At 41.4% G+C, this 25,697-nt stretch overlaps 1 protein-coding gene across 1 annotated transcript in view; it reads right to left on the minus strand.

The window, feature by feature from the left end:
- TSPEAR (thrombospondin type laminin G domain and EAR repeats) overlaps nucleotides 1–25,697 on the minus strand; it is a 112,010-nt gene that overhangs the window by 64,789 nt on the left and 21,524 nt on the right. Inside the window, exon 2 of the mRNA XM_063429910.1 lies at nucleotides 925–1,145. Coding sequence (XP_063285980.1) covers nucleotides 925–1,145 — 221 coding nt within the window. The remainder of the gene's footprint in view (nucleotides 1–924; nucleotides 1,146–25,697) is intronic.

Consider the following 25,697-nt stretch of genomic DNA (forward strand, 5'->3'; position numbering starts at 1 on the left):
AAAATGTAATCATCTCCACATAGCATACCTTCCAGTACTTTGAGGTTTGAAATTAGGAGAGGAAGGTGATGATGTGGTAGGTGTGTACTTGAAACACATACTGGCTTATTTACTAAAGTGAGAATTCTAAGTAAATTTAAAATTTAAGGTCAAACTTGCCAAAACAAGAAAAAAGATAGATATGCTGTCAAGTCATCTACTTTGGATTTAAATTTAAAATGCACTTTGAATTCACTTTGAATTTTCACTTTAGTGAATATTTCTGAACGTGTGCTACTGATGATGTACAGTGGGAACACTTCAAACCAGATAACTGAGCCTGGGTGCATGGCCATAAATTCCTTCCCTCCGAATCATACAGAGTGAGCATGTTTGATGACACATACAAAATGAGCTGTGTGGGGACTTTCTCTGATGTCCTCGGAGAAAGACATGAACCCAAATTTACACTGCACTGCCAGATCAAGAACATTCAGAATGTGTGTCTGAGACAATAACTTATGCTTACTTGAAATCAAACGTAATCGAATTGTATTTTTCATGGTAAGACCCTTTCTAAATAGGTATATACATACACAACATCAATTAGAATTCACTTTAATTTAACAATTTATATTTCAGTGAAAATCTCTTTGAGTTGTATTGAGTTTACACCGAAAACTTGTTTATCGTGATAACCATACACTGACACCAACCGATAGCCGCTGATCCAGTAGATATAATACATACTTTTTCTGTAATATTACCTAAATTATTACACTGTTACCAACACTAATGAACAATGCTACATATAATTAACTATACAATTAATTAATGTATTTTAGTAGCATAAATGTGATTATATATTTCTTATCTGTATTTTAATCAGACCTGTAGGTAAACATGTTGACTATTTGTAGAAACTAATTGGTGTCATGGTGTCACCTTGGATGGAATGTTCGGAACCTTCAGAGTGATAATGATGGAGAACTCTTCTGGAAAAAGGTGGCAGTTATGGAAGATTCGTGTTGATGGAAAACTAAGAACATGGGGGAAAACAGAGAGACGGAATCCACGAGCTCCCTGGGACTGCACCATTCTCACTTTATTGAAGGAATTGCCAGGGGAGGAGAATACTTCTGAAAGCATGTCCAGTGGTCGAAGATCTACAAAAGAAAAATAAAATGAAACGTTGTTTGGGATATTCCAGTTCATTCAAGACTCAAGGTATACATTTTGGGCAACTATCTCCACTATATTTCTCTGTTTGCTTAAGAGGACTTACTGATTTTTTTATATCCATTGATTCACTAATCAATCCCCAAACTAGGCTAAATAAATATGTAGGCCAATTGAAGCAACAATTCCTAAACTAGGAATACTTATTCCCAATTCAAACTCTAAATTGTTGCAAATTGAAATCTGAAAAAATATATCTTTGCAAAATATAGGCAAAAATTGATGATAGCTCCATCTTATAGCTGAGGAATGTAAGAGTCACTATTATCACAAGATGGAATTCAACCATGTGATCGTATATGTGATAACATTGTAGTGATAACAAGGATGCAGGTAATAGCATTGATCCACCAGTTACAGATCAGTACGCAGAACCTCTATATTCACATTTAAAAGAAAGATCAAGGTTGTATCCATAGTGTAGCAGTTGTGTTGAAGATCTTCTACAGACAAGGACTGATCAAGACAAGATCTGAAAGCAAGTTAAATATATAAGAGCTGAACTTTAATGTGAAATTAAATATAAGGGTAATTTTATGTCTTATTGACCACTGCTTGATATCGACCCGTGCTTAGTATACTAATAAAATTAAAGGGATACTATAGTCACCAGAACTACAGCTTAATGTAGTGGTTTCATAAAAAGGCAGTGTTTACATTACTGCCTGGTAACACCTCTAGTGGCAATCACTTAGCTCTAGAAATAAGGTGAGCAAAATCACCTTTTTAATTAGGGATGGGGGGGCTGGTTACCTAAACAGTGCTGGTTACCTAAACAGGTTACCTAAAAAGTTAAAGGGAAACTCCAGTGCCAGGAAAACAAATCTGTTTTCCTAGCACTGCAGGTCCCCTCTCCCTCCCACCTCCCAATCTTCGGTTGCTGAAGGGGTGAAAACCCCTTCAGTAACTTACCTGAGGCAGCGACGATGTCCCACATCGCTGCTTCCTCCTCCGTCGCCGCTCCCCCTCTGCATTGCGTCGGCCGGTGGGCGAGACTGATCCTGCCCACCGGCCAGGGAGACCTAATGTGCATGCGTGGCAATGCCGCGCATGCGCATTAGTGCTCCCCATAGGAAAGCATTGAAAATGCATTTCAATACTTTCCTATGGGGGAATGAGCGACGCTCACACAGCATGGAGGTCCTCACACAGCATGAGGACATCCAGCGACGCTCTAGCACAGATAATCTGTGCTATGATCCAGGAAGTGCCCTCTCGTGGCTGTCTAGTAGACAGCCACTAGAGGTGGAGTTAACCCTGCAAGGTAATTATTGCAGTTTATAAAAAACTGCAATAATTACACTTGCAGGGTTAGGAGTAGTGGGAGTTGGCACCCAGATCACTCCAATGGGCAGAAGTGGTCTGGGTGCCTGGAGTGTCCCTTTAATGCTTGTATTCCTGACACTATAGTGTACCTTTAATGGTGCATCTCAGAACCTTATAAATTCATAGAAACATAGAATGTGACGGCAGATAAGAACCATTGAACCAATCTAGTCTGCCCAATCTTCTAAATACTTTCAGTATTCCCTAGCCCAGGGGTAGGCAACCTTCGGCTCTACAGATGTTGTGGACTACATCTCCCTTGATGCTTTGCCAGCAATATGGCTGTAAAAGCATTATGGGAGATGTAGTCCAAAACATCTGTAGAGCCGAAGGTTGCCTACCCCTGCCCTAGCCCTATCTTATAGTTAGGACAGCCTTATGCCTATCCCATGCATGCTTTGTGGGGCTATTTATGGGATAATAATAGTAAACAGTTGAGAATTGCCCACTATTTCAATTCTCAGATCCCAAAGATCGTTATCGTGAAAGTGAAATGTATTCCATATAAATAAAATCACAATTTGTTATCAAAATAGATACAATTTATTGTGACAAATTAAATAATAATAATATGTAACATTCATGATAATAATCCATGAATATTCAGTATAACATAGTATGCAATACAATGGCAATACACATTCCGATGGTTGACAATGATTTATGATAGTACTTCACAGAGAAACGAAAGTGAAACTTACACACAGACACAGAGCTTGCAGCTTAAGGCCATAAAACTTATCTAACAGTTAGAATAACCCTTTCAATGCTGGTTAGACCTCCTAGGTAATTAAGATCTATTCTCATGTAATTTTAAATAAAATAACATTTAAACCAGCTCATTAGTCATTTCCTGGAACCATCAAATAAGAGTAATCTACCATGTTCTATAAGCAGAATTTTAACTTGCCTAAACAGATATTTTATCTTATTTTAGATCAAATCATATGCTAACATGTGATATGTCACATTAATATATATAATTATTCCTTTCTATCTGCAGAATAGAATATTATAACTATATATTCTTTAGTAACTAAGATTTCTAAATATCGAAATCTGATCGTGATTTATCCAGTCATATATCATGCTATTAGAAAATTTTAATTAATTTAGATTAATTAAATGAAACCAGTATAATTACCAGTTGAGTATAGATTTTCATCAGATTAGTAGGTAGTCTCAGGAACTGAATGGATATGTGATTGGTGTGTAAGAAATTCTGAGTGCCCTGGAGTGGATATATGTCATGGATTTCTCTGCATAGCCCCCAACTGCTCACCTCTTTGCTTCTTTGCTTCCTTTGCATACCTCTCTCTTTCTCTCTTCCCTTTGTCTTAACTTTTAAAGGGAAGAATCACTAGGTGATAGACCAATAGAAAACTGGAGGTGTGGTTACCTTCCAGATAGCAATTTAAGTATTTGGTCTATAGAGAGCAGTCTCGTCCCACTAAACATACCTATCCAGGAAAGAGTTAACTTTTCCTGGTGGCTATTTTGACATCATTTACCTTATCTTTATGGTTGTCTATAATTTAAGTTTTCTGTCAGTTCAAATAGTTTCTTTGGGCTTTCTTCAGACTATGTGTCTGGCAAACTCTGCTATAATTTCTAATATGACAGTTATAACTAAATATGACCCCTAAACTTACAATGGGATCTTATACAATATCGAAAGTAAAATTAAATTAGTAAACTTCTCTGTCACAAATGTCTGGGTTTAGAATTAATTATATTCCATTAGCATTTAGACAGTCTGTCCATCCCCCGTTCTCATTTCTTATCAACAGGTTTGTATATACTAAGCATTCCTTTAGCTCTGGCAAAGTGGTTAGTTTTACAGAAGGGATAGAAATCTTGTGTCTTTTGTTAGCTTGAAGATAACAAAATGGAGTCTGCTCTGTTCAGAATGATTTAGGCAATATACCCTTTAATTTCTGTCATACTACAAAATGTCTGCCGATATAAATACCCTGACAGCTTAAACTCCTTTACTGTGTTAACCTCTACCACTTCAGCTGGAAGGCTATTCCATGCATCCACTACCCTCTCAGTAAAGTAATACTTACTGATATTATTTTTAAACCTTTGCCCCTCTAATTTAAGACTATGTCCTCTTGTTGTGGTAGTTTTTCTTCTTTTAAATATGGTCTCCTCCTTTACTGTGTTGATTCCCTTTATGTATTTTAATGTTTCTATCATATCCCTGCTGTCTCGTCTTTCCTCCAAGCTATACATGTTAAGATCCTTTAACCTTTCCTGGTAAATTTTATCCTGCAATCCATGAACCAGTTTAGTAGCTCTTCTCTGAACTCAATACAAATACAAATATATTCGAGGCCAATACAAACCATTGTGTGGAAATCTATTCACAAACCGGACTTTACATAGGACACGAGGTCATGCGTTTAGACTAGAAGAAAAAAGATTTCGTCTAAGGCAAAGGAAAGGTTTTTTTACTGTAAGAACAATCAGGATGTGGAATTCTCTGCCTGAAGAAGTGGTTTTATCAGAGTCCATACAGATGTTCAAACAGCTACTAGATGCATACTTGCAAAAACAGAATATTCAAGGATATAATCTTTCAATGTAGGGTAATAACTGCTTGATCCAAGGATAAATCTGACTGCCATTCTGGGGTCAAGAAGGAATTTTTTTCCTAGCTTGTTGCAAAATTGGAAGTGCTTCAAACTGGGTTTTTTTTTTTTTATGCCTTCTTTTGGATCAACAGCAAAAAACATATGTGAGGAAGGCTGAACTTGATGAACGCAAGTCTCTTTTCAGCTATGTAACTATGTAACTATGTAACTATGTAACTCTCTCTAAAGTATCAATATCCTTCTGAAGATACGGTCTCAAGTACTGCGTATAATACTCCAAGTGACGGCTCACCAGTGTTCTGTACAATGCTAATACCTCTCCCTATACAACCAAGCATTCTGCTAGCATTTCCTGTTTCTCTATTACATTGTCTGCCTACCTTTAAGTCATCAGAAATAATCACCCTTAAATCCCTTTTCTCAGATGTTGAGGTTAGGACTCTATCAAATATTCTGTACTCTGCCCTTGGGTTTTTACGTCCAAGATGCATTATCTTGCACTTATCCACATTAAATGTCAGTTACCACAACTCTGACCATTTTTCTAGTTTACCTAAATCATTTGCCATTTGGCTTATCCCTCCTGGAACATCAACCATGTTACATATCTTAGTATCATCAGCAAAATACATACCTTACCATCAAGACCTTCTGCAATATCACTAATAAAAATATTAAAGAGAATGGGTCCAAGTACAGATACCTGAGGTACCCCACTGGTGACAAGCCCAAGCTTTGAATATACTCCATTGACTACAACCCTCTGTTACCTTTTACTCATCCACTGCCTTACCCATTCAACAATATTGGAATCCAAACTTAAAGATTGCAATTTATTGATAAGCCTTCTATGTGCAACAGTTTCAAAAGCCTTACTGAAATCTAGGTAAGCAATGTCTACTGCACCACCCTGATCTATAATTTTAGTTACCCAATCAAAAAAATCAATAAGATTAGTTTGGCATGATCTCCCTGAAGTAAACCCATGTTGTCTCTGATCTTGAAATCCATGTGTTTTTAGATGTTCAACAATCCTATCCTTTAACATGGTTTCCATCACTTTCCCCACTACTGAAGTAAGGCTTACTTGCCTATAGTTGCCCGACTCCTCCCTACTACCTTTCTTGTGAATGGGCACAACATTCGCTAACTTCCAATCTTCTGGGACTAGTCCTGTTAACAATGATTGGTTAAATAAATCTGTTAATGGTTTTGTTAGTACACCACAAAGCTCTTTTAATAACTTTGGGTGTATTCCATTAGGTCCCATTGACTTATTTGTCTTTACTTTTGACAGTTGAAATAGAACCTCTTCCTCTGTGAACTCACATGTAATAAATGACTAATTTGTCCCTTCATTGTCATTTTAGCTATTTCCTCAACTAGTAGGAATTCCGTTCCATAAAGCATCATGCAACTTCAACAACATTCAAATTATTGTTAAAATTAAAATAGGCAAATTATTGTTAAGATTAAATAACAAGTGACCAGAATGACACATCCTGCTGATGTCTGTATTTTGAATTAATCTTTGGCATATATTTTAATCATTTAGTAAATAGTTTTTACAATTTTTCTAGATGTCAACATTTCAAACACAGCGGCCTTTAAAATCACTTTCTGTGCTTTGATTATTTTTTTTATTGTATTAGGTATCTGTGCCTAAGGTTCTAACTGGTTTATAATAGTCAATAGCCCTTCAAATTGCTTATGCTTACCAGGGCTTATATGTCTTTATTTCCACAGGGTAGAGTTTTAATAAGGAAAATATAGTACTTTTATAAGGAAAATAAGAACTAGAGGTTTATACATTGACTAGATGGCTTATTCACTGGACTTCAAATTGTAGCAAATTGAAATCTCAATTAGAAACTAAAGATATTATAAATAATTATTTTTGCCTAAATGTTGTCATTTGAAGTTTATTTCGGTGCTATATGAAGTATAGTGAATGAACCCTCTTGCCAGTTAGTTATCCTGAGTTGAAAACAGATTTGGAATATTAAACAAAAATAATCGGGGTGCCTAAAATGTGAATGGTTCTATTTTGTTTACACTTTCCTAAATACAATGCGTTATAAGCCATCAAAGCAAACATATTTTTAGAGACATGTTAAACAGCTAGTCTGCGGACAATGCTTGAGCGAGACCATGGATTTTACATATGGTTTTATATCACACTAGAAAATATTAGAAGACAAATGCTACCGCACTGACCTAGAGAAAAAATGTGATTTGTAATCACAACTAGGATGGCATCCTAACAGCAGTAGGCATACTGCACAGATGGAAAAACAAAGAAAAGATGTGATGGGCAATCATCGACAACAAATGAAAATAGTCGTCATTTGATCAGGTTGCTGGCAATCAATAGAAAATGTAAAAGTTTTTTATTGATCATATAAAGTCACTGTATTAAATATGACATTTGCATATCAGCAAGACATAAGTGTGAATCAGCCTGTACTAGAGCTGGGAGATCCCTGTTACACAGCCAGAATGAAACCAGGCCAGCTCTATAGATAGCTACTTATGACAATAGCAACTTGACACCCAGCTACAGTGATACATGTTAGGACGAGACAGAGACAGAAACTCTACAACAGACGGGCTTTAATCTGCACTGTTTGGAGGTTGTGCATGTTTATGACTCACAGACAGCATGGAATTAATTGGGCCATAAATAGTAAATTGTGTTCTAAATTAGGGTACATGAGGGTATGAAGTTTGTTTGCCTCGTTTGAGTTATCTTGCATTGTGAAAAATGAAAGTCTTTTCATCTGTGTCTTATATGATTCGATCGTTAAAAAAATAAAACTGCAAAATGGTAGTAAAATTCCTCAAAAAAATTACCATTGCCAACCATTACTCTGTATCTCATTTACCTCAAAAATAATTCTGTGACTAAACCTGATTTAGCTATAATGGAAGAACTCCCTATTTGAAATTAATTTGAATCATGGGCCATTTATTCTTTAATCTATTAAAATTCTTATTAAAGTCAGTCCACATGAATCTCCGACCTAGAGTCTTAACTTGCTGACAATTTATACTTTAGTAACTAACAATTTTAGACAATTCCATTCTTGCTGGATCTTAAAGTATGGGGATATTCAGTTAATGCATGGAATGCGCTTTTTAGAGCAAGTACATATAGAAATTCTACTGTAAGTCTACTGAAATCAAGCAGCAGTGTATGTATAATATATATACACACACACATACACACCTTATACACTTTGATAGAATGGTTTAAAGGAACGCTATAGTGTTAGGAATACAAACCTGTCCCCACTAGTAAATAAATTAAAGTTTGACTTATCTTTTTCCAGCACCGAGGCTCCCTTGATGCTGCTGACCTCTTTGTCTCCCGTGACGTCCCAGAGGAGGCATGACTTCTTTCACGATGGTCCAATATAATGCTTTCCATGAAGGAGCATTGGGGACATAATGCACATACCGGCGAGTGCTGTGTACACATTCAACATTTCCCATAGAAAAGTACTGAATCAATAGTTTCCTTTGGGGGCTTCCGTGTCAGTAGCACAGAAGCACCTCTAGTGACTGTCATACTGACTAGAGGTGGACTTGAACCTGCAATGTAAACATTGCTGATTCAAAAAAAAAAAAAACAGACAGGACCACTGAATTCAGACCACTTAATTGAGATAAAGTGGACTGGATGACTATAGTGTCCCTTTAACTCAGCAAAACATGAGTCAAGACATATCTTTCAATATACCTTCTTGTGGGATTAGGAATTATGGTAGTTCCCACTGCAATTGATTTCTTATTTTTAGAATCAAACTAATTTCATGATCAATGTATTGTCTCTCTTTTCCCAATACACCTAATTATATTTTTCTTTTCATTTTTTTTCTTTTTCTTTTATTGAGAAAATATGAATGCCATTCACACAATATAAATCAACGTAAGCAATTGTGAGTATGATAAATGTACAGATGTCAAGACACATATATTGTAGTAGAACTGCATCACAAAGCTCAAGACCAGGATATACACATGGGATGCAACATCTTAGTTAAGCCGGTGCTTAATTTGTCAATCGTGGCAAATTAAATATAAAAACAATCAATAGGATTGAACAATCGGTATAAAATTCAGCAGTCATTACACAAATGAGCATGCAGTAAAAAGGTGTTTATGTTCCACCTCATGAGGACTTATTGACCACAGAATATGTGAGCAATTGCTGACTATCATTTAATAAATAGTCCTCTGAGGTCTAGTGATGGCCCCAGAAACTCAAAATGTGTCATCTAGGCTGGGTCATTAACGGCTGGGGGTAAGGGGAAATTGAATAACACTGGTTGATATATAGCACGTATTGAATAGTAGTCACACTTATAATAAGTTGTTGCCTAGGGTAAACCATGAATGAGAGATACAGAAACGATTGCACAGACGTAACCCTTAAACTTGATCTCATTAGTATCTCTGCAGAAATTGTAGCCATAGATCCCAGAAAGCTTTACAAAGGGAGTATATATGCGTGAGGGAGAAGCTAATTTCCTCCACAGTTACAATAGAGTCTACTTTTTGTATCCAATCTCTTATCATGGGAGCTACAGATTATTTCTAAAACAGAGGAATTAATAAATTAGTGGCAGTAAGAAAATGTAGTTAGTATTGCTTTGAATGTGGGCATTGGGGATTGGAATATGTAAAATAGTAATTGGGATTGAGTGAGAGCTGGATGCCAGCAATTGTTTTTACTAACTGGGATTTGCTCCCAGTATTCGTGAATGGTTTGGCAATTGCACCATATGTGTGCCAGAGTGCCCCTAGCCTGGAGGTATTGACAACACCTATCTGATGCGGTCAGAAAAAAGTAGTGCTATCTCGCAAAAATTATTTTCCATTCATTCTATGTCTAGGTAATTAGTAAAAGGTAGTAGACTATCAGTGAGGTCTTGGTGGAGTAGGGTACAGAATAGAAAGAGGTGTTTTTTTGTGAATTGTATGTGATGTACAATATGATAATAATTTGTGATATTCCGTTTCTTAACAAGCTATGCTGTCATCGAGTTGATTAAATGAGTCGGTTGTATCTGAATGTTTGCAGGAATCTCATTTCAAAGTATCGCTGTGAGGAGTTTAATACCGACAGTGTGTAGATAAGACCCTTGTGTCCGGTAAGTGGAGTTGTGAAAAAGTGACATACGAGTTTGGGGACAACCCTGGTTTAAATAATGGGTTTAGCATTAATGGGTAGAGAGGCAATGTATGTGGTGGATATTGACTATCTCATAATGTTTAAGATCAGTAGTACAGGTTTAAAAAAAATATTAAGTAAATTATACATTTAATCTGTATTGCTTTGTTATACTGTTATTAGATATTCGCCTTTTTTTTTTTTTTTTAATTCTTTATTTTTGTTGTGCAGGCAGGTAAACGACATGTCATGCGCCACAGTAGCTTACATAAGTAGTTACAGAGATTGAGTGGTGGCGATATTACGTGCACATTTTTTTGTTAAGAAAAAACAAACAGTTTAACAAGTTTAACATTGATGAATATTGCTGGACCTTTGCTGCCAAGTAGTGTAGTATATAGAGGGGTCAGCTTTAATTAGTTGAACACTATTGCTGTGTAACAAATGCTGGAACAGTTAGGTCTGCATGGAAAACCAGGCTGGTAGTACAAGTGTAGGGTATTGCAGATTTGCGAGTTTTCTTATTCAATGTGTTAGGTATGAAGAGAAACACATGCTCTTCATTTTGATCAAGCTTATCTATGTAGTGAGTGGTGTGATCAGGGTGTATATGCCTATCGTAACACTTTTTTGGTTGGCAAGCTATTGCCGAGTCGTGAGCCGGTATAGGAAGTATTAAGGTCGGTAGGCCTCTCACTAGGGGCGGCTGTCGTCTAGCGTACGGAAGGGGTCCCTGGCAGTAGGCTGTGCTGTATAAAAGTGGTAGCACGTCTAATTAAACACATTAATACCGATTATAACCAGTATGAGTTTTTCCTTGGGACTGGAGTGTCCACCAATGTTGCCCTTACGGTAGCCTTAGTTCCAGTCTCGAATGGGCCAGCCCCGAACATGTGCCCTTGTGGGTAGACAGCCACTAAAGGTGTTGTGAGTAGGGTAGCCGTCTATGCTGCATGTCCCATGCTCGCCTAAGCGGTTAGGAGTAATAGGTCTTATAAAGACAACATAGGGGGGTAAATAAGGAAATAGGTTGAAACCAAAAATGCAGTGCTCGACTTTGCGTAGCTCTGCTTGTGTGGCCGTTATGCTGGAAAACTCTGAAAGCGAGTCTACGCTTTGGTCAGGGTACCTCTGGGAGAGTCTCCCGTGAATACATCAAGTGCCATGCCTAGTAGTCCTGTCTGTTAGTTATTATGTCGATTATGTCGGGTTTAGTATAGAGAGCGACTAAGGTTTGCGCTTACCCCTTAAGTTGCATTCTGTTTGCCTTGTGGGTGCTTAAGAAAATAACCGATGGTAAAATAATAACCTATACTTGCATGAGAGTAAAACTAGGGGTTCGGGTGTCTATCATAATATGTCCTATGTATTCTTCCCTCTCTATCTCTGTCTCCCTTGCACCTGTCGTGTTATACCTTTTCCCCTCCCTCAAGTTTTGCACTGCAGCTGTGCAGTGTATGGTGTCTCTACGTCGTGAACCTTATCAGGGCAGGGTTGGGCCGAGTGCATCCTAGCAAGTTGGCCAGATGCTGCCGTTTGTGCCAGGGGGCGAGTGAGTTCGTCTAACGTCTAAGTGTATAAGTGTCAAGCGCTGTAATACTGCTCGGCTACGCCGAGGCGACTTCATCACCACCTAACACTCTGGTGACCTAAACATGGCGGTGAGGTGCAAACAATTAGGTTGGTCGGCTGGGTAAAGAGGGATAATGAGTGGCAGTCTTTGTAAATGCAGTCCTTTATGGTGGGGAAATGTCCCAGGAACTCGCATAGTCCCGAATTGTCTTTCAGGTTGTGGCAATGGTGGTGGTTCCGGCCTGTCTTCTGGGCACGAAGTCGACGGTGTTGGCAGTTTCCCAACTTGGTGGGTACGGACGTCTTTCCTTGGGTATCGCCAGTGTTGGTATGTTCGGAGGGAGGCCGAGCAGCCCCAGGATCGCTGGCGCCTCCTGCAGACTGTGTAGCTTGTGCGTATCATCGCCCTTCGTAACTAGCAGAGTGTGAGCCGGGCCCCATCGATATTTGATATGTTGCTCCCGTAGGAGTGATGTGAGCTGGTGCAGGGATCTCCGCCAGGCTAGCGTTGCCCCTGAGAGATCCGCATAAAATGTTAAAGTCATGCCCTCGAAGGGGTAGGTCGATTGTGCCCTGGCCGCTGTCAGGATTGCGGTCCTGTCTTTTTGGGCTTGAAACTGCAGAATTACATCCCGGGTGGCTGATTCCGGGGCCTTAGCCGGTTTTGGGATGCGGAACATTTCGTCCAGCGCCACCATTTTGGCTTGCTTTGGGTTAAGCAGTACTGAGAGGAGCCTTCGTACAAAATGGGGCAATTCAGAGTCCGTTATAGTGTCTGCTATGCCTCTTATCTTGAGGTGCTTCAGCCGACGCTTATCCTCCATTTCAGCATATCGTAGGTCATTCTGCGTAGACATGTTCCGCAGCGCCTTGACCTCCTGTTGTAATTCCTTGATTTGTGCATCTTGGGTTTGCGCGGTGTGTTCCACAGCCCCGAGGCGGCCGCTGAGGCCCGTCAGAGTGTCCCGAATCGAGGCCACGTCCGCCGATATTTTTTTATGGTGGTCGGCCATTAATTCTCTGATGGCCTCCATGCTAACCGGTGTAGGGGTAGCGGTATGCGGAGGGGGCTGTTGTCGGGTCAGAGGCGATTGAAGGGCGGCCTGTGTGGGCTCCTCTTCTGCCTCCTCTGATGAATCACTGTAAAAGTCTGAGCATCCCCCATGGAGGGACGCCATGTTGAGGGTGGAGGCTTCTTGGGCCTTCCGCCACAGCTCTCCAATATGTGTGCCCGGTTTGATTTTGTCGGGCTTCAGTTTTTTCGTTTTTCGCCCCATCCCGTCGGGCGAAGCAGCTGGGGCTGTCCGGGTCGGGTTTAGCTCGATTATATGGGTTTTTAGTAGGTTTTTCTCGCTGTCAGGCCCGGAGCTCGGCAGACCTGCGACCGTCCGCTTCTGTAGTTAGGCCACGCCCCCCCGATATTCGCCTTTTAAAAAGCAGTGGGGATCATATATGTTCTTATCACAAGGACACATGTTAATAATCATTTATTGAAGTGTGCAAATCGATAAAACATGACGTAACTAATGCAAATAGGAAGGTCTCAGTCAAGAAGGAAGAATATATCATCAATATTAATATAACTACGTGATTTTTCCCTACATTGTTATTGGTTTTCTCCTTTGGGTTTTGTGTTGGTGAAGCTTTGATAAATGTCTTCCATTGGGCCACTGACCTTCTTCTGGTGGGCCGTAAGCTCTATTCCAGCACTGGGTGATATAGCAAAGCATACTGAAATTAAAGTGCATAGTACGCCAAATCTCAGCAGATTTTATTCTGATAAACCCAGCAAATGCTTTCCTGATCAGACAACTTTTTGTTTGTTCTGGGGCTCCTTGTTACTGTTTCTGCCTTTTTTATTACCATTATTTTATTTAAGCCTTTCCTTGCTCAGTTTTCCAGGTTCCCCAGAGGTCTCTCTCAGTTCTATTTCTGGAGGCGGCTGGTCTCATCGAGACATCAAGAGAACCTACCTCTAAAAAGAAGGATCCTTTGAACGGATTCAGCTATAGCAAGCCTAGTAAGAAAATTACTTCTTTTTAAAGAGGGCTCATGTGGGCTGGGTAGAACATCTGTGAGAAATCTTTATCTGTGTCTTCAGAACCCTTACAGAGCCAAAAGAATAAAATGTGGTGAGATAATAAGGATTGTCTTCTCAAGTCTTATCTAACCTCACTCTTTATTCTTCAAGACAATATGAAGATGGTCTGTGAAAAAGCAGTTTGACCAATTAACTGAAGTGCGGGCGTGCATATCTCTATGTTAATTTCTTTCACATCATTGACATCTTTTTGTAGGCAGTGACATATTTTACAGGCACATTAACAAGAAAATCGGTGGTTCAATTAATCACTTCTATTTATCAAAATCTGTCTAACAATGTAAAGATTATTCAACGGCCTTCAGCAGCAAAATTTGGTCAAATGGGCGCAGACTTTAATAATTACACCATGTAAGGAATAAAAGTAATTCTATTCCATTTATATTATTTTGCAAGACTTTTATGCAAGCATTATTCCACTTGCAGTAGAATTAACAAGTCCCTTTTGACTTAAGTAACTTATAAATTCATTGTATTTCGCCAGCACTGGAAAGTAGGTAAGCGGGATGGGAGGTGCTTTTTTTATTGGTGTACTGCTTCTGGAGAACCCAAAGATAGGTGCCAGGACAGTACTCCAAAATCAGGACTGTCCAAAGGAACGCAGGACAATTGGTTGGTATGTTTCTTTTATTCTCTGGTGTGATGTTGCGCATCTCCTATAAAGCCCCAGGCAAACAAAAAAATTCTTCTTCAGACGCAGCAGCTCTAAACGATCATTGCTAAGGAAGAAATGTGGGTTGGAAACTAATAAAGAAACCATTTCTGTGCTTTTTTTGTCCTTTCACGGTGTAAATAATGTGGAAACAGAATCTGCTGGCTCTATGTATGTGTTAAAAAGGATTATCTAGTGCCATTTATATCCCCTCTGCAGGATACAGTCAAAAAGGCAGCAGTCTAACTTTAATTTAATGCAGCCATTTAACCCGTTAAGGACCAAACTTCTGGAATAAAAGGGAATCATGACATGTCACACATGTCATGTGTCCTTAAGGGGTTAAAGTACTCTAAAAAGAAAAAATAACCTGATAGGTCAAGTTATTTTATAATCAATTTAAAAAGCCTGCCAAAGAATAAGTTAAGCTAGCTCTGAGTAATTGAATACTTGTGTATTGGAAGAAGAGATGTAGCAATCGAAATCCACACGACGTGTCACCCAGTCTGACTTCATTGGTTAAACCCCTGTGACTGACACAAGGAATACCTTAACTAACTTGGGTCCTGGAATCTAATTTACGAGTCTCTGAAAATATTTCACTTATTTCCATGTCCTCTGAACTAGAGATTTTTGTGGTCTCTAAACTAAATGCATTACAGAACGTGTAAAGATCGCTGAAGTTAGTCCATAAATTGTGAGTCATCCTAGCTCACTATTCTATACCTTATGCTATTGTGTTCTGGTAAATATTTAGATCAGGTCCCTGTTTTTATTTTTGTTCTCCCAGCATACTGGGCTCGCAGCGGTTGCCCCACTTTCCCAGATAAGATAATCAATTAAAGCAGTGGTTCCCAACCCAATCCTCAAGTACCCTCTAACAGTCCAGGATTTAGGGATTACCCAGTTGTGTCTAAGGTGTTTTTAAAAAAACAACAAAAAACTTTAGACACAACAGGGTAATTCCTAAATCATGGATGGGTAGGGGGTAGTTGAGGACTGGGCTAGGAATCCCTGAATTCAAGCACTGAGAGTTGGGGAATCGGGTCATTTGAGCAGTTAATAACCTATGATAAAAGCCTCTGGAATACACACACTATTCTATACTTCCCTTGATACCGTTTTTTGGAGTTTCCTGGATCTAGCCTTAAAAGAGGGGATTACAATTGAAGGTCACTAATACTAGTTTTCACCCCATTTCTCTCCTTTCCTTTTGTACACTATTCTGTATGCACAATAAAACATATGTGAGTATGCCTTTATTTCCCTTTCCCCGTAGATTTTCTCTGCTATACTTAAAGGACCACTATAGTGCCCTCAGGGCACGGATGTATTTACCACAAGGCAAACAAGGCATTTGTCTAGGGCGGCACGTTCAGAGGGGGGCGCCAAAAAATGCCACCCCAATCTCCTAGACAAATGCCTTGTTTGCTTCATGTTTTGGGGCTGTCCACCTTACCATGAGTGAGTGGGTGAGTGAGTGTAGCTGTCAGTGTGTGTCTGTGAGTGAGAATGGGGCACCTGTGAGTGTGTCAGTGTGTGTATGTCATTTTATGTGTATCTGAGAGGGTGTGCCTGTCAGTGAATGGGTGTGTCAGTGTGTGTCTGTCAGTGAAAGTGGGTGTTGGTTAAACAGTGTGTGCCAATGACTGTGTATCTGTCAGTGAGTGTATATCACTGCATGTATCAATGAGGGAATGTGTCTGTCAGTCAAAAAAAATGGCCTTGACACAAATTTGGGGGGCAAATTTAGATTTTTGGGGTGCCCGAATTTAGTCGTGCCTAGGGCAGCACAAATCCAAAATACACCACTGCCTCAGGGTCCCCCTCCCGCCGGGGTGAAGGGGGAGGAAGGGGTTAAAATCTTACCTTTCTCCAGCACCGGGCTCCCTCGAAAATCACAGTGTCAATGAGACAGCCACTAGAGGCTCGATTAACCCTATTATAAACATAGCAGTTTCTCTGAAACTGCTATGTTTACAGCAGGCAGGGTTAACCCTAGATGGACCTGGCACTGAGACCACTTCATTAAGCTAAAGTGGTCTGGGTGCCTATAGTGGTCCTTTAAAGAGGCACTCTAAGCACAAAACAACTTTGGCTTCAATTCGTTGCTGTTACATTACTTTTTTTATGCAGCCCTTGGCACATCTTCCCTAGTTGAGACTCACACAGCCTCCCTATAGGCTTACGGTATGTAGATTTTTTTTCTCCTGCTCTGTGAATAGCATGATATCATCTGCAACAAAGTAAACACAATGTGCAGTAAGATCTGATTGAAAATTAAATCCTTTTTTCATGGTGTTTCTGTGAGTTAAAGACAGGGGAATCGTAGATACGACTGCATAATCAGAAACAAAAGTGATTTAACTCCTAATTGGCATAGAATTCAGCATGTGAAACAGCATGGCCATAATCTAAACACCATAACTGCTTCATTAAGCTTAAGCTTTTTAGGTGCTTAGAGTGTCCCTTTAACTTTATCCTACATTCAGGGGCGGACTGACCGGTCGGGCACTTCGGACATGGTCCGAGGGCCCGGCCGGGAGGGGGGCCCGCCATCAGGGGGCCCGGCCGCCCCTTTAAATGCTGCAGCCGCCTGAGCGCTCTCTTAAGAGCCTCAGGCGGCCGCAGCTTCTCACCTCCCCTCCCCGTAGCGTGGCCGAGCTGCTGTGCGGTCCGCGGTGCCCGGCCGGAGTGATAGGAAGGTGCACACTCAGTGTGCACCTTCCTGTCAGTTCGGCCGGGTACAGGAAACAGAAACTCCTGTTCCGCGCGGAACAGGAGTTTCTGTTTCCTGTACCCGGCCGGACTGACAGGAAGGTGCACACTGAGCACTTTCCTATCACTCCGGCCGGGCACCGCGGACCGCACAGCAGCTCGGCCACGCTACGGGGAGGGGAGGTGAGAAGAAGGAGGGAGGGGGGGGGGGGATGAGAAGAAAGAGGGAGGGGGGCATGAGAAGAAAGAGGGAGGGGGGCATGAGAAGAAAGAGGGAGGGGGGGCATGAGAAGAAAGAGGGAGGGGGGGCATGAGAAGAAAGAGGGAGGGGGGATGAGAAGAAAGAGGGAGGGGGGATGAGAAGAAAGAGGGAGGGGGGATGAGAAGAAGGAGGGAGGGGGGGATGAGAAGAAAGAGGGAGGGGGGCATGAGAAGAAAGAGGGAGGGGGGATGAGAAGAGGGAGGGGGGGATGAGAAGAGGGAGGGGGGATGAGAAGAAAGAGGGAGGGAGGAGGGGGTGAGAAGAGGGAGGGAGGAGGGAGGGAGGAGGGGTGAGAAGAAAGAGGGAGGGAGGAGGGGGTGAGAAGAGGGAGGGAGGAGGGGTGAGAAGAAAGAGGGAGGAGGGGGGTGAGAAGAAAGAGGGAGGGGGTGAGAAGAAAGAGGGAGGGGGTGAGAAGAAAGAGGGAGGGGGGTGAGAAGAGGGAGGGGGGTGAGAAGAGGGGGAGGGAAGAGTAAGAAGAGAGGGGAGGGGGGTAAGAAGAGGAGGGAGGGGGGTAAGAAGAGAGGAAGGGGGGAGTAAGAAGAGGGAGGGGGGAGTAAGAAGAGGGGGGAGTAAGAAGAGGGGGAGGGGGGAGTAAAAAGAGGAAGGGGGAGTAAAAAGAGGAAGGGGGAGTAAGAAGAGGGGGGAGGGGGTAAGAAGAGGGGGGAGGGGGGTAAGAAGAGGGGTAGGGGAGTAAGAAGAGGGGTAGGGGAGTAAGAAGAGGTGGGAGTAAGAAGAAGGGGAGGGGGAGTAAGAAGAGGGAGGAGTAAGAAGGGGGGTAAGAAGAGAGTGAGGGGGGAGTAAGAGTAGGGCAATTGCCCCCTCCCCTGTCCGCAGGCACCATGCGGGCAGCCTGCAGGGGAGGGAGGAAGAGAGGACCCGGGAGCTCAGTCTTCAGCTCCTCTGGGTCCTTCTTGCGCGAGCACAGATCGTTGCCGCGGTTACCACGGCAACGTTACGGCTCTTACGAGAGTAAACTCTAGCCCTGGAGCTACGGGCTAGAGTTCACTCTCAACACTGTGACCACCAGGGATTCCTGGTGGTCGCAGTGGTGAGAGTGAACTCTAGCCCCATAAACACACTGCCCCCACACACCATACACACACCATACACATTTACACACATTGCCTCACACACACACATACACTGCCCACCCATACACACACAGCCCCCCATATTAACATTGCCACACACATACACAGCCCCCTCATACACACATTGCCCCACACACCCTACACATTCACACACTACACCCCCTCACACACACTGAACCTTTCACACACACTGCACCCCTTACACATTGCACCACTGCTCCTATACCCTACTACAGCCTCATATCCCAGCAGACCCCAGGTAAGTTGTCAAACTGTTCTTAAACAGTTTGACTACTTACTCTGAAAGGGGGGCCCGGCCCTCCTGGCACCATAACGACTACACAGAGCAGTAGTGGTTATTGTGCATGGATTATTTCTTTAAATAATCTACAAGTGCCCCAGTAGCCAGCAAGCCAGCCAGCCCACAGGCCGGCCAGCCAGCCAGCCCATAGGCCGGCCAGCCAGCCCACAGGCCACCAGTTAGGCTTACAGCCAGCAAGCCCACAGCCTGCCAACCAGCAAGCCACAGCCTGCCAGCCGCAGCCAGCAAGCCAACAGCCTGCCAGTCGCAGCCAGCAAGCCAACAGCCTGCCGGCAGTAGCCAACAGCCTGCCAGCCGCAGCCAGCAAGCCCACAGCCTTCCGGCAGTTACCAGCAAGCCCACAGCCTGCCAGCAAGCCCACAGCCTGCCAGCCGCAGCCAGTAAGCCCACAGCCTTCCAGCAAGCCCACAGACTGCCAGCCAGCAACAGTAATTAAGGTAAGAGGAGCCAACTTGGCCTAGGTATCAGCGAGCTATGTTGTGTTGCTATATTGTGAATAGGAACCAGAGTGTTGGAGAGACCCCCCTCCAGGCCCCATTAGACTCCATTGTAATCTCTAATGGAACCTGGAGGAAATTCTTTCTAACACACCCTCTAAAGGACACTGAGATAGCCTCTGCTAGAATGCTCCCCACCTCCATGGTCCATTAGCCCTCAATTGTAATCTCTACTAGGGCCTTGAAGGGATTATTGCACTTTTGTTCCTTGTGTCTAAAGATTGTGTAGGGTGTGGCTGGAGGCGGTGCATGGAGGCAGGACATGGGTGGCGCTTGCTGCGGAGTATGGGTGGGGCCTGTAAGGGGACCCTTGATTTATTTTGCCCGGGGGCCCCGAGGGTTCTCAGTCCGCCCCTGCCTACATTTGGTGTATTCAGCAAAGCACTGCAGCCCCCTCCTCTACCTCCTTTACCTCTTTCTGTAGTTCCACTATAGGTTTTTTCTTCCTTCTTATCTCGAATCAGTTATGTTTCCTTTAAGTTTGAAGGCTAACATCTAAGATGGGATGAGACACTGTCCTTGTGATGTTTAAATCACCTAATCAACAAAATCTATTATATGCCCTTGATTTTATTATCTACTATAATTCTATTTCAATACTGTTATGGTTTAAACCATAAATTTATTTTTAATTGCAAGAACCAGATACTGGTAAAATAAAAGTACAAATCCAATAATGACACTGAGAATTTTGCAAAGATGTCTGAAACAAGATGGCTACATAATCAGTAACCACATTCTCCATGAACTTGGTATGGTTCATACAAGTAGTAATTATGTAAAAATTGCCATAATTAATCATGAACGGAGACTTTGATACCGTAGTTCAAAAATAGATTTAGGATGTAAATATGCATGTAAACCTTTTCTAACGTGACAGCAGAGTACAAACTGTAAACATTAATAGAGGAGTTACAATGGCTATTTTTCATAATTTAAAGGAATATCTTAACACAGCAGTTTACAATTAGATATTTGTGCTTTATACTAATTGGCAACAGCATGGAGAAAGATTCATATATTACAATGCTCTATATAGAAATGGGTTCTTAATGGAATGCTCTAAGCACCATACCAACTAAAAGGCTCTGCAGTGGTTAAGGTGCAAGTGTTCCCTGGTGCACCCCATTGTAAGTGGTTGCTGCTCCCTTCCTCCACTACAGCTTCAGGAGAACTAGAACTCCTGTTGAGGAGCTTCTATAACTTCTCCTGAGCAAAGCCCCTGAGTGCAGGGCCAACTTATTGGCTGAGGCAGTAACCAATTAGCCGAGCCCGACACCCGATAGTGTAGGGCTCAGCTAATTGGTTACTGCCTCAGCCAATAAGTTGACCCTGCACTCCGGGGCTTAGGCTAGACAGAGAGATTCTGTCTCTCTTGTAGCTGTAGTGGAGGCAGGTAACATCACTCAGCAGTCCCCAGGTAAGAAGGAAAACCATTCTAAAACGGTATTATTGTATCTTAGTATTATTTATTTATGACAAGTTTGGTACATATGGAATAAAGAAACGTACACATTAGATGCTAAGAGTGTTGGATCAACATTGCAAAGCATTGAGCTTGAAACCCAGATTGGTTAGAAAAGCAAGATATTCCATGGGACAGGTGCTTGTCCCGATATAAGGTGAGAACCTGTTCATTCATTCAGGGTGAGGTGGAGGTCTTTTGAACGATATACTGCACAATTGAGATTTTTATTTTTCCTGCAGGACATTGCATAGCAAGATAAAAAGAACCTGGAAGATATACTATTGGTGTGTAGTGATGTCCCGAACAGTTCGCCAGGAACTGTTCGCCGGCGAATATAGCGTGTTCGCGGTCGTGAACACGTGTGATGTTCGGTCCGCCCCCTATTCGTCATGGAGGTGGGAGGGTCTGGGAGGGAGGGTCTGCTGCTGATTGGCTGGAATGTGTCTGCTGACTGTGAGGTACAGGGTCAAAGTTTACTCAATGATGACGAATAGGGGGCGGACCGAACATCGCGCGTGTTCGCGACCGCGAACACGCTATGTTCGCCGGGGAACGGTTCCTGGTGAACTGTTCGGAACAACACTATTGGTGTGCTATATACAGAGGACAGTTTATGTCCCTGAAATAGGTGAGAGTGGTGTGGTAGAGGTATAACAGGATGTACTGCGCAATTGATAGTTTCTCTTCTATTTCAGAATTAGACTGTTATTTATGTAGACGTAACTACATAAATATTCGCTATAACCCCTGCCAGCCCTGCCGTGATTATTAATCCTGGAGGGTGTAAAGGATAGGAACTATTTTTGTAAAAGGTTATCGATCATTGCCATTTAAAGTGTGCTTACTCGTTTTTTATTTATGTGATTTATATATGTGTAAACTGAGGTAAGCAGGAAAGTAATACAAATAACTTTTGGCATTGGTGCTTTAGATATAAGTTAAAGGTAAATTAAAGCGTTCCAGATCGAGTGTAATTACTATTTCAGATTTTTGAATGGGATATTTTAGCAGTGATGCCAGTATAAGGATCTTAATGGGTACCATTGTAAGAAATGGAGCTTACACCATCATCATTCTGTAATTTACAAAATATGTTTTTATACTGTGCTTATGTATAAAAAAATAAAAAAGCAGTAATAATACATGTGTGTATTAAGTATCCTGGCAGTTTGAATTAATTGGGCTTTTTTTCACTCAAAACAATAATTGCATTGCTACGGTATTGTAATTCTTCAAGCAAAAATATGATGTTTTATATAAGCATTTCATCAGCTATAACTTTCAAGACTATCTATTCTTAGTTATTTTACATTCGAATTGCATGATTCCAGTGAAACTATTACTAGTGAAACTATTACAATGAAATTATTCAAAATGTCGGAGAGAGTTATTATGCACTGATATAACTTATCTTTTGAGCTTCTATCACAATATTTACTAAGCATGTGTTCTTGGTGGCGTGCATATTATGCATTTTTTTTTCCTACAGGTAAAAGGAAAAAAATATAAAAAATCACTTAAAAGCCCTAAAACTATTTGTTAATACAAATGTTCCCTGGGCCTCTAAGAACCAGCAAAATATAGTAATCTAAAATATTGCTCTTTCATTTCAAATGTCAGTTGGAGTCTGGAACTGAACCACAAACGTAACTTTTACATCTAACACTCGACTAGAGAAGGGAACACTTGCCTGCAAATCAATACCATATAGTACTTTGACATATAACAATTTATATTTAGAAACAATACTATTCTTTGATGTGGCACACTTTACTTAGTCTTTTGGCCTAAATGCTTGTCTGCTGCTAAAACCTTATCAAGAGCAGAAAGTATGTTTCTGTAAGAGCTGTGGGGTTGATAGCAACGTGCATTTTTAAATGGAAAAAACAGGATTTCATAATTTGTAGAGATACTTTAAGTGCCTGAGAAGCATTCTTACACTCGACAGACATCTATAAATCTATATAGTGCCTTGTAGCAGTCCTGAAATTCATAACAGAATCCCAGATCTTCCCAAACTAGCAGATTCTAAAGTCGCTAAAGAACCCAGAGATCAATAGGCATTCATCCAAGATGGATTGGTGCAAAATAGGCTAGAACTTTGGAAATGTAGAGCCTTGCAATATATTTCAAGTGATACTTGTGGAACTAATAGATTGGATATTAGCTGTCTAGTTGGTAGATAATTTACAACATAAAGTAGTTTCAACCTATTGGCACGACTAAAGTATGATGCATGTCACATGACTGTAATGACTGTAATGTACCTTGGTTGAACTGTTTGGTGGTGTGGCACCAATAACATTTTATTCTTACTTGGAAAATAGTCCCCACCTGTTCTGACATGTATTGTTGGAGGATTTTCGAATAACATTTATGCCATTAATTGAATATTGTTGGATACGTTTTCCAAATTATTTAATATTTTTGGACAAACTTTTAAAAGTATTAAAATGTTGTGATATGTTGATATTTTTTATCACATATGATACATTTTTGACCTACATGTGTGGCTCTCTATGCATATGATTCCATGTCTTTGAGAGATTGAAGAGGACCCTGCTCAAACGAGCTTACAGTCTGTAGGAGGTGGGGTGTAAAACACCATAGGACAGGAAATAGCAATCAAATAAGGTGGGAGGGAAGCAGAGCTGGAGGAGAGAGTAGAGTGCTGCCCTTCAAGAGAGAGCAAGAGACAGGTATGTGAGGTAGAGGCTATTCCATAGGAAGAGAGCCATCCATGAGAAGTCCTGCAAGCGTGAGTTGGCCGTACGGAGGCGAGCAGCGGATAGGAGGTCACAGGCAGAGCGGAGAGACTAAGAAGGGGCATACCTATGGATATGTGAAGAGATATAGGAGGGGATAGAATATGTCAATGCTTTATAGGTATGGGTTAGCACTTTGAATTGACTCCTATAGGATACAGGAAGCCAATGTAAGGACTGACAGAGGGGTGGGAGTGAGAGGACCGACTAGAGAGGAAAATTAGTCTCGTGGCAGCATTCATTACTGTAGCGGGGCAATGTGCTTTTTGAGAAGACCAATTAGGAGAGGGTTACAATAATCCATATAGCCAATTAGGAGTGGGTTACAATAATCCGTGCAAGAAATTACTAGCATCTTGCGTAGAAAGGGGCGGATGCGGGTTATGTTTTTAAGATGGAATCTAGTGGATTTGGTAACATGCTGGATGTGAGGCTCAAAGGTGAAGCCAGAATCAAGTATAACACCAAGACAGAGCGCTTGTAAGGATGGACTGATGTGGATGCCACTAACTTGAAGGGAGAGTGAAGAGGAGGATTGGTATTGGGAGGAGGAAAGACAAGGAGCTCAGTTTTAGAGAGATTCAGTTTCAGAAAGCGGGAGGACATCCAGTCAGAGATGGAAAAAAGGCAAGCAGTGACACGTTGCAGGGTGGCAGGGAAGAGGTCCGGGGAGGAGAGATATATATGGGTGTCATCAGCGTACAGGTGGTAGTGGAATCCAAATAAGGTAATACGTTTACCAAGAGAGGCAGTGTTAAGAGAAAATAAAAGGGGACCAAGGACAGAGCCTTGTGGGACTCCAACCAAGACAGGGTGAAGGGAGGAGGTATCATTAGCGTTGGTAGAGATAAGAGGAAAACCACGAGAGGACAGAGTCACAGAGACCGAGTGATTGAAAAGTTTGAAGAAGGAGAGCATGATTAACTGTGTTAAAGGCAGCAGAGAGGTCAAGAAGAATTAGTATGGAGTAGTGGCCTTTGGATTTAGCTGCGATTAGGTCATTAGTAGCTTTGATAAGAGCAGTCTCAGTAGAGTGGAGGGGGTGGATGCCAGATTAAAGAGGGTCAAGGAGAGAGTTGGAATTGAGGAAGTGAGACATATGGGTAAAGACAATTCTTTCCAGAAGCTTTGAGGTAAAAGGGAGCAGGGATATGGGACGATAGTTAGAGGGGGAGGGTGGGTCGATCGATTTTTTTTTTCAGGATAGGTACTACATTAGCATGTTTAAGGTCAGCTGGGACAATGCCAGAAGAGAGAGCAGTTGAAGATGTATGTTAAGGAAGGCATAAGACAAGAGGAGAGAGATCTGATAAGGTGAGATAGGACAGGATCAAGTGGGCAAGAGGTAAGGAGATACGCAGCCATCTCTTGTTCAGTAGCCGGGGAGAAAATCTGAAGGGTTGGAAAGGCATGATCTACATGTGATTGAGAAAGAGAAAGGCAGGGTGGGGAGAATTCTTTCCTTAGCTGTTCAATCTTGTCGGTAAAGTAGCATGCAAAGCTATTGGTTGTAAGGTTAGTTTGTACAAAGGCTGTATAAAGGAGATCTCTGCTGCCCTTTACATTACTAACCTGCTGGCCTTGTCCCATGTCAGTGTGTTTTGTGGGTTGATTTACTGGGGCTAATGTCTGCATATCAAGACGTTAAGCAGTCTGGAGCAATGTTAGAGTCAATTCAGTGCTAGTTTCTTGAGTTAATAAATGTTAGAATCATGATAAATTTACCCAGGGAGGGATGGCTGCTATGTATGATACTTACTGCATAAACATGAAAATTAAGTGTTTTGTTACAATCTAATAACTTTTAAAATATTTTTGTTTATGATTTAAATAAGTTTGGTTTATGCTTTGAGGCATTTCCTATCTCAAAGAAATTATCTTAGTTGAAACATAGCTATACAAAGTTTTCCCACATGTTTTAAAGGGGAC

This window comes from Pelobates fuscus, chromosome 8 (assembly GCF_036172605.1).
Source record: "Pelobates fuscus isolate aPelFus1 chromosome 8, aPelFus1.pri, whole genome shotgun sequence".
Lineage (NCBI taxonomy): Eukaryota > Metazoa > Chordata > Amphibia > Anura > Pelobatidae > Pelobates > Pelobates fuscus.